We start from the raw sequence: 10,211 nt of genomic DNA, 5'->3' as shown, positions 1-10,211 counted from the left end.
CTCTTGTATGCCGATGATTTAAAGATATACTCGAGGATTGCAAGTACAGTGGACTCTTTAAACCTTCAATCTGATCTAGATAACGTTGATTCTTGGTGTAAAAGAAATAAGTTAGATTTAAATATAAGCAAGTGTTTTTATATTTCTTATTCTAAATCTTGTTCTCTTATACCCACTTCCTACCACATTTGTGGTTCTAGCTTATCTCATCGAAGTGAAATTACTGATCTTGGTGTGGTATTTGATTCGAAATTCTCTTTTCAAAAACATTTAAATCACACTATTTCAAAGTCTTATTCCGTACTTGCGTTTATTCGACGTTTTAGTTCAGACTTTGTTGATCCATATACTCTAAAGTTGTTGTATACGTCTCTGGTGCGTTCCAAGTTGGAATATGCCGTCTTTATTTGGAGACCATATTATGCTTGTCATATTAGTAGGCTTGAACGTGTCCAGAAAGTTTTTGTGCGTTATGCATTGCGTTCTTTAAATTTCACTGATCCAATTCCATCCTATAAAAGTCGGTGCTTGCTTATAAATCTAAAATCACTAGATATTAGAAGGACTATTCTCTCCATTACTTTCCTCTTCGATTTGATAAATGGGGTTATTGACTCCCCATCGCTACTCGAGAAAATCAATTTCAATATTCCTCAGCGAAGTTTACGGAATCATGATTTTTTCCGGTTAGGGATGGCACGAGCTAATAATGCTTCCAATGCTCCGATTTCTAGAACTCTGGGTGATTTTAATTCGCTTTCAAATCATACTGGCCTGGATTTCTGTTCCACAAAGAATCACTTCAAATTGGTTCTAAATGAATTGTTGAACTAAATTCTTAGTATTAATCTAATCTTCTTCTGTAAATTATAAAAAATGTATTCTTTTTCTTTCACTCATTACAATTGAAACTAGTTAATTATAAGTTTAATTTTACTTTGATTAATTTATTCAGCATTAATCTGTTTTCATAGTCTGTAAGAAATACTGTATTTTTAGACTATTAATTAATTAATTAAATAAATAAATAAATAAATAAATAAATCAGGGGTAATGCACGTGAAAGATGAACATTTTGAGAATCTGAGCCCGATGCCTCTTAAATATAGGCTGCCGAAGTACTTACTAAGTTGCTTGAAAAATACATACATAAGTTACCAATAATAGTTCATTTAGCAATATGTAATTAATTACAGCCTCCAAATGGCAGATGGTATTTTATGAGGAGGTTTTTTTATGGCAGAAATACACTCGGGGGCTTGGCATTGCCTGCCGATGAGCGACCGCTATTAGAAACAACATTTTCTATCATTTGGTGCATACTGATCGGGATTTCGAACCCGTGCACTTCCGAATGGTAGTCATGTACCAATCGACTATGGCGGCCGCCTTCGATATAATAATAATTAATTTCAATAAGTACAGAATAATCGTGGCTTGGAGGTCAAAACTCTGGGCAAAGTATAATAAAGTATGTATATACATACATATGTATATAATTGGCGCGTATACGCGTTTTGGGTGTTTGGCCGAGCTCCTCCTCCTATTTGTGGCGCGCGTCTTAATGTTGTTCCACAATATTTTGTCTCGGCAAAGTTTGTTTTTAGTCAACTAAATTTTTGATGAATCCGCTTCTTCGCGGTTATTTTTGAATTTAAAAATGTATTCACAAAATATAATGATGGGGTTAAGTTAAACTATTTTTCCACTTTCTTCGCCTTTCTTGAATGCGACCCTTTGTAACGGAGTGCCAGAATTCTAATGTCACAAGTGAGCAAACCTTGTCCTTGTATCAGGCTGCTGTTTCCTTTGAAAACCTAATGATCTCAATTAAAAATACCTGTATTTGAAATAAATGTAATACTATTTTATTTAAAAAAAAATTTATTTTTATTTTTTTAGGGTTTAGTAAATCTATTTTATATATATACTAGCGGGCCGGTACGTGCTTCGCTACGTATAAAGTGAAATATTAAATCAAACTCATTTATAAAAAAAAATATATTTAATAATTTGCTAGCTATTTTAAAACTTAATCCAAAACATTTGGATAAACAATATTTTTTGTTTTTCCATTTTGAGCATGAATAAACAAACGGCTGGGGGTACCGACTCTGGAACAGGCAACATAAAGTTGGCCATGTGAAAAACATGATTCCTCCAAATCCACACCACAAACGTTAAGTGTTTGCCCTTGAGCTTTGTTGATGGACATCGCAAATGATAAACGCACAGGATATTGTAATCGTTTGAATTCGAATGTTATATCAGTTGGAATCATAGGGATACGCGGTATTAAACAAACTTCTCCTTTTGATTTACCAGTTAAGATCGTAGCTTCAATCAAATTTGACAATAAATTTTTCACTGCCAATATGGTGCCATTACACAGTTTTGGTGGATTAATATTTCGCAATAATATAATCAAAGAACCCTCTTTCAGATTCAAGCAATGCGGTGGCATACCAGCCGGTTCTAATGAATTTAAAAATTCAGTTGGATAATTCATTGCCTCATCTTGATTCATAGCACTGTCAATTGATTTATATGTCGTGACTACACCTGGTAGTTTTGCTTGAATTTCAAAACTAATGGCATTGATATGAATGTTCTTCGGTGCTAAAATGGCGCGTTCTCTCAACCAATCATGATTTCTGTAATTCTGAAGAATATTTGGAAAAACACATTCAATCAATTCATCTATCGATTTCGTAATTGTACAAAAATTGTTCGGTACAGTAATCAATCCGTTGGTTCTGTCGATTTGTATTTTGCCATCACCAATTTGTAACAATTGTTTTGAAAACTCATGGGCAGCTGGATCATTTTGTAGGTGAATACGCATATTAATGTTCAGTATCAATTTTTGTACATATCTCCAAAGAACTGATGACTTCAAACATGCACTTATTTCATCAGCAGGAGTTTACCGAGGAATGACAGGCAATCATCATTTCTTTTATCACCAGCAACACCGAAAATAGCCATATCGCTCCCTTTATTTACATACTTGCAAATATATTTAATGAATTTGACAGAATTATAATATTCCACATTTATATGAGCGTTGAATATTTTCGATAATAATGGACAATACGGAACCACCCAACGATTATCAACTTCAACTTCCTGGTTATACATTCTAATGGTTGCCGTTTTGCCATTATCATTAGGTGGTCTACGTCGATACAACGGATATCCGTCATTGCCCGTTATTGTGTCTGAAGTAAATTGCCTTGGGTATCGTTTCGTTTCAGTCATACATGGTGAATTCACATTTAGTTCACCGCACAGTCCATGTATCATGTTTTTAACAACTTGAAATAAATCAGGATCAGCAATGTGATTAGGAATTTCAGCTGATATAAGGTTATCGATTTGATCCGGAGTTATTTTATGTACCAGCCAAATTAGTATATGTGCGTGCGGCAATCCCCTTTTCTGGCATTCGATGGAGTACATATGGCATCGCACCTCCCTAAATACATATAATTTCACAATTAAATCCATAAGTGCCTTACATTTTTGCCGAACGTCCGATGCCATTAATATTAGCATCATTCGCTATCGCATCTTGCAAATGAATATATTGTTCAGATCTTAATTTTGCTTGGTTGAAACGAATAAAATGAAGACGTTTCTGTTTCTATTTTGGCATACATATCAACGATGTACTGATGATATAGTTTACGACATCTCAAGATATAATTTTGTTCTTGTGGACGAACCATTAATCGATAAGAATAAAAATTCATGGCACTAACTTTTTTCTGTACATGCAGACCTGAAAATAAGTGGAAAATGTGACTTAAGAAATTTCTACAAATGATGAAATGTCAACACACTGAAAATATTATTTACCTGTTCGTGGATGAATCATTAGTATATTGATATGGTAGCCATCGTCACCTTTCCAATGCAATATTGGGTATTGTAATGCGTCGTAACTACGAAGAAGTTCCGAAACACGTTGCAATTGCTCATTTCTACGATGAAGTATAATATCACGCGATTGAAACTGATCACCACGAATTACAATTGCAACCTAATCAATTGTCGGTGCATTGAATCGCCTTTCATGCTCTCCAAAAGGTGTTCTATCAGCCCTTATTATGATTTTGTGATTATAAGATGGCATACGATCGAGAGCAACTTTGAACAATTGAACTAATGCGTTATGCTGATGGAAAAACCTTTGTAGCTCACAAATAATTTCTCGTCTTGTATTCAAAGCAATTGCACAACGTTGATCCAATTCACGCTTTTCATCACCAATAAAATAAATTTGCAAAAATTGATAATCAGCGTCGGGGTATGGCAATAACGCAGCTTGATGATAAATTTGGCCCTGAATCTGCAACATGTATGCAATTTTAGGTATATGTTTTTCTATATTATTATAATTTTTAAAACTATAGAATAATTTTATGATTCAGATTGATTGGGACAATCCTGTTTAAGTATTTACCTTAAACGTCGGCATAAAATTATCTCTAATAATGTTAGTAGCACCAAAAGAAGTCATTTGAAATGCCGAATTGTATTGTTGAATATGACTCAAAAAGTGCTTCGAATTTTCAGAAGTCCCAAAAATTAATGAAGACAATGGTTCGGGTGGAGTTTCTAATGGTGGCAATCTCACTTTGGCATTAGCACAACACATGCCGGGCGTTTCACCTGGAAATTTAGCCGCATCACAATGTGGACATATTGCGTCCATTATTCCAATATATCCGTACATACTGTAATTAATCTGACTGTTGTAATTAAAAGCAGCACGCATAGTTTCAGGTACAACAGATCTATTTCGTGCATTACGTTCACGCTGCGATGCATTAACGTGTACTCGTTCATCTGGAGTCTGTGATCGCCTTTGTAATGCCGTAGCATTTGCATGACGCGTTCGTCGACCTATATTTCCGCGTGTGGATCGTGGCATTTTTCTTTCAATTAAAAAAGAATAAATTAAATTTAAAAAAATGCCTACAATAATCGAAATGAGTGGAAGTAGAAAGGTAAGTAAATACAATAAAAAAGTTGTTTGATACATTCCAACGGCCGATTCTCTGTTTCTGATTTTGCAATTGGGAACTCGCCTTCAGGTAAAAATAATATATTGTTATGTGATTGAATATACCATTTTAACTGGTTGTAGTACATAAGAATGTAATCTCTTAACCTGAAGGCGAGTTCCCAATTGGTCTATATCTGGAGTCCTTAGTTACCCAGCGAAAAGAAAAGTCCTCTTTTCATTAGCATTTATCAACAACTTACAATGTATACTCATGTGGTTCAAACACATCCGAGGGTTATCCAGGTCCACGTTTTGGTCTATATCCCGAGACCCTAGTTACGGAGGGGCATTAAAAATACTCTATACTATAGCAATCATCAACAGCTCCCATTTGCTACCCATATTGTACGAACACATCCTTAAGTTATCGGGGTCCACATTTTGGCCGATATCTCTAGTCACGGAGCGGCATCAAAAATATTCTATACTATAGAATCATCAGCAGCTTCCATTTGCTACCCATATTGTACAAACACATCCTAGGGTTACCCGGGTCTACGTTTTGGATTATATCTCGAGATCCTAGTCACGGAACGGTATGAAAAATATTCTATACTATAGAAATCATCAACAGCTTCCATTTGCTACCCATATTGTACAAACACATCCTAGGGTTACCCGGGTTCACGTTTTGGCCTATTTCTCGAGACCCTGGTATCCGATTCTTAAAATTTCAAAACACAAACCATCTACTGAATAGTTCAAACAAAGTCTAAAAACTTGGTTTGGATAGGTAAGCCCGTTCTTGAGTTATAAAGTCTCAACGAAAAATGGCATTCATTTTTATATATATAGATAATTCAAATTATATAGGCATACACGACATTTGTGCCTGTCTCACCGGTTGTTCAGGCCAACGGCTGTGTTAACTTTTTGGTGCTCTGCTTCCACATCAGCAACTGAAAAATATTCAATAAGGTAGTAATCCAAATTTAAACACCGTCTATGTGATTGTGTTGGCTTATTCATATCGGCCGGCTTTATTGCAGAAGGCCCAGTCCATTATTTGGTTTAGTAGAATCAACTTCTGAACAGAAATATATTAAGAAATTATTGATTATATTTTTTTCTATATGAATAAGAAAATGAGTAGATGTGGTCAAATCTATGAGCTGTGACCATATGAGTTGAGTTACTATATCTACTCTGTACCACATCCGCTGGGTTGCAAGCTTTTCCAGAGGTGATTTACGGTTCATACGGTTCATCTCTAAGAGTCGGCTCAGTAGCTCAGCACATCTCTATTCAACAGAAGTATAGTTTTTCTGAATTTGTTTGCTGGAATAAAAGTAATATTCAAATATTTTTATTTTGAGCTGCATTTTCTTCACCCAAACTCGTCAAAATGGCTGTGATATGAATTGCAAATTGCGACATAGCCACAATCATTTTAACGAAATGGCGACAAGAAAGCCCAAGCAACATTATTACACACTTGTTTTTTAATATTTTTTCTTTGTTGAACTAAATTTACATTTGTGCTACACACTCGATGCTTTTTTAAACTTTTAAACTTTTGTTGTAATAAAAAAAAAAATTGTCCAAATTTTAACCAAAATAATTTAAATTAAACTTTGAAATGTTATAAAAATTTTTTCAAATTTTCGTCTAAATTTCAAAATTTTTAATTTGAACCTTTTTATCAGTTTTGGGTATGCAGTAACATGGCTCATAAAATTTTAGTAAAATAAGTGTCAGTTTTAAGCGGCAAAAAAAAAATCGCGCTAACTTTTAATAATTTTGTTTTTTTTGGGTGACAGCTCTTGCGGTGTTTTTTAATATTACAAATGCAATTCATGAAAATTGGCGTTGGACTAGAAATTCATATTCACCGTGCACTCAGTTATGGTCACCACTATGTGTATAGACCTACACAAAAAATGATAACAGAATCCATAGCAAAATTTTAAAGTTCTAAAGTATTTTCCAAATAGGAAAAATTTATGAAAATATTAAAGAGTCTCTCCAAAGTGATTAGGATAATAGTTTTAGTTTAGATAATATAATTATTCGTTCCTTTTAAAATTTTGTTACTTAAATATTTATACAAGGTGGCGCTAAATTAATCATCCATTTTTTTAAATAGCTTTTCTACTAATTAAAATATACGATTTTTCAAAAATTATAAATCTTCCGATAGCGTGATTAATTTTGCGCCGCCTTGTATTTTTCGCCACTACAGTGTCCCAATCCTTTGATGTTTGTGATCCAGTTGAATTTATCGAATATATGAGACTTTCTATTGAAAGTTATTTACAAGTTTTTTTAGCTATTACACAACTGGAGATGTTTGGTTTTCAAAGTGAAAATTTCTCTTCTGTATATCATTTGAACTTTTTAGTTTCACTATTTTAGCAAGTGTTTTGTTTTCTATTGTTTTTGTTTTCTTTTTAAGGTTTTTTTTTTATTTCAAGTTAGTTCCCAATTCACATCCGGTGCAACTAATTTCTAGTACTTCGTCCCAAAGCAATTTTCGCCTTCTGAGTTTATATTGCAAAAAATTTATACATTATAATTAATAGGACTATGAATAAGTTCGTGCGGTTTTTTTTCGAAATTTGAAACTTTATTGACGTAAAATGGTTACAAATTTAATATTCAAAATATTGTCCATCGCTTACTACTACTTTTTCCCATCTTTCTGGCAATTCACGGATTCCCTTTGTAAAAAATTCGGTCGGTTTTGCCGCAATCCACGAATCGATCCATTTTTTGACTTCATCGTAATTACGGAAGTGCTGGTCAGCCAGGCCATGTTGCATCGATCGGAAGAGATAGTAATCGGATGGCGCAAGGTCTGGACTATACAGCGGGTGGGGTAGGACATCCCATTTGAGCGTTTCTAAGTATGTTTTGACCACTTGTGCAACATGTGGCCGAGCATTGTCATGTTGCAAAATAACTTTGTCGTGTCTATCGGCGTATTGCGGCCGTTTTTCTCGCAGTGCTCGGCTCAAACGCATCAATTGTCGTCGGTAGACATCCCCCGTAATCGTTTCATTCGGTTTCAGTAGCTCATAATACACAACACCCAGCTGGTCCCACCAGATACACAGCATAACCTTCAGGCCATGAATATTCTGCGCCGACGTCGATGTTGAAGCATGGCCAGGGTATCCATACGTTGCCCGACGTTTTGGATTGTCGTAATGGACCCACTTTTCATCGCCAGTCACAATTCGATGCAAAAAACCCTTTCTTTTGTGCCGTTGAAGCAGTTGTTCGCATGCCATAAAACGGCGTTCAACGTCTCTTGGCTTCAATTCATACGGCACCCAATGGCCTACCTTTCGGATCATTCCCATGGCTTTTAAACGTTTGGAAATGGTTGATTGATCAACTCCCAAAGTTTTTGCAACCTCTTCTTGCGTTTGAGCCGGATCTTGATCGAGCAATTCCTCCAATTCGGTATCCATGAACTTTGGCGGCGCACCCTCGCGTTCTTCGTCTTCCAAGCCAAAATCACCACTTTTAAAGCGTGCAAACCACTTCTGGCACGTTCGCTCAGATAGAGCATGCTCACCATAAACTTCCACCAAGATACGATGACTTTCGGCTGCTTTTTTCTTCATATTAAAATAATGAAGAAGAATTCCCCGCAAAAACACATTATTTGGCACGAAATTCGACATTTTCAAGGGTGGTAAAAATATTGTTGTTTACGCTTCAAATAAAAAACTTATACTGATGTTTGTGCCTTACGACAGTAGCTCTCCAATGAATGTTTGGAAATGTGGATCGATGGAATAATAATCAAGTTACGCCATCTGTTGTAAAACCGAAACGAACTTATTCATAGTCCTATTATTATTCTTTTTTTATATATTTTTATTCTGTTTAGATATATTATATTTTTAATTTTTGTTATTTATTTTTTATATATATTGATTTTTTCAAAATCTTAAATTTAAGCAATTTTTTTATTCGCTATTTCGTAGTTATAATTCAAACGAAACTCATCAAAATGGCTGTGATATGAATAAGATTATTTGGGAAACATTTCACAACATCTTGAAGAGTTGCGCAAGAATCTGTTTTGCAATATATTCGCTAAATTTTGTACGTTAGTCTGTAAGACTGATGTATCATAGACTGAATAAATAAACTGAAAGAGGTGAAAAAATTAAGCCATTTGTAGATTTTAATAAAACTTCGCATAAATGGGTTTTCGGGGTCGCTGGTTATACATTTGAAGCTAATTTTTAATTTTTCAATTTTCAAAATGGCGGATCCAATATGGCGAACGACATTTAAAACTAATTATCCGGTTTTAATTAACATTCGAATAGCACGTGTAACGATGGCTAGATGGAGGCCTTAGTTCGGCTCGTGGAAGCAGTACTTACAGTTAAATGCAGAAAAAGCGCCTTGCGAAAATTCCAATCAGAAAATGAATGATTTCGAGTTTAGATAGTATAGAGGACGCAATTTAAAATATCTACAAAGGTTAGAGACAACGATGCCATTTAGACCACGCAATGGGTCCGTTGTGAGCAATATCTACAAAAGTACAAAAAAAAAAACTGAATAAAACAAAAATTAAAAAAAAAAATTATAAAATTAAAGAAAAATATAAAAAAATGTAAAATAAAAAATTATGAAATATGTTTTGTTTTTTATAATAAAAATATGAATCAAAATTTTAAATAAAAAATTCTTTGTTGTGAGCGAACTGCAGGTATTATATACTCTATAAACAAACCTGGCTTCAGATTTTTAATTAACACCGATAAAGTAGACGCATGAAAAACAAAATTTTTGAAGCAAGTAAAAGGTGGTATAAATTCCGTATAATGTATGTTCTAGGGAGTAAAATGACTCCATGGCATGGTTAATGGCGGTGAATAGCTATTTAATAGAATGTTAAGTGCTAACTTCATGTAAGCAAAAGAATCAGTTCAAGATTAAAATTACTTGAGTTTTAAGAATTTTTATTCTTTCAAAGACAAAATATGTAGTGGATCACCCTAATGAGAGATTTAAAATTTTCATACGTCAATCGTATTTGACACTTGTGAACTAGACTGCTGCAGACGTGGAGCGCGTAAAGGTCAAAGGTACATCCCTCAAACTAATTTTTTATATAATAAACAAGTTATTCCAAGCAAATTGCATGACTAATTTTGCGCTACCGTTT

General features: G+C 34.3%; 1 protein-coding gene across 1 annotated transcript; it reads right to left on the bottom strand.

Moving 5' to 3' along the window:
- Nucleotides 1-1,943: 1,943 nt before the first annotated feature.
- Nucleotides 1,944-5,560, bottom strand: LOC128856300 (uncharacterized). Its single transcript, XM_054091599.1, has 3 exons — nt 4,469-5,560; nt 3,862-4,354; nt 1,944-3,784 (listed from the first exon to the last, which is right to left on the bottom strand). Exons 1-2 carry the CDS (start codon nt 5,048-5,050, stop codon nt 4,046-4,048), a joined length of 891 nt encoding a protein of 296 aa, XP_053947574.1. The 5' UTR covers nt 5,051-5,560; the 3' UTR covers nt 1,944-3,784; nt 3,862-4,045.
- Nucleotides 5,561-10,211: the final 4,651 nt, after the last annotated feature.

Source organism: Anastrepha ludens, chromosome 2 (genome assembly GCF_028408465.1).
Source record: "Anastrepha ludens isolate Willacy chromosome 2, idAnaLude1.1, whole genome shotgun sequence".
In the NCBI taxonomy this organism is placed as follows: domain Eukaryota; kingdom Metazoa; phylum Arthropoda; class Insecta; order Diptera; family Tephritidae; genus Anastrepha; species Anastrepha ludens.
This window is presented reverse-complemented; position numbering and strand designations above follow the sequence as displayed.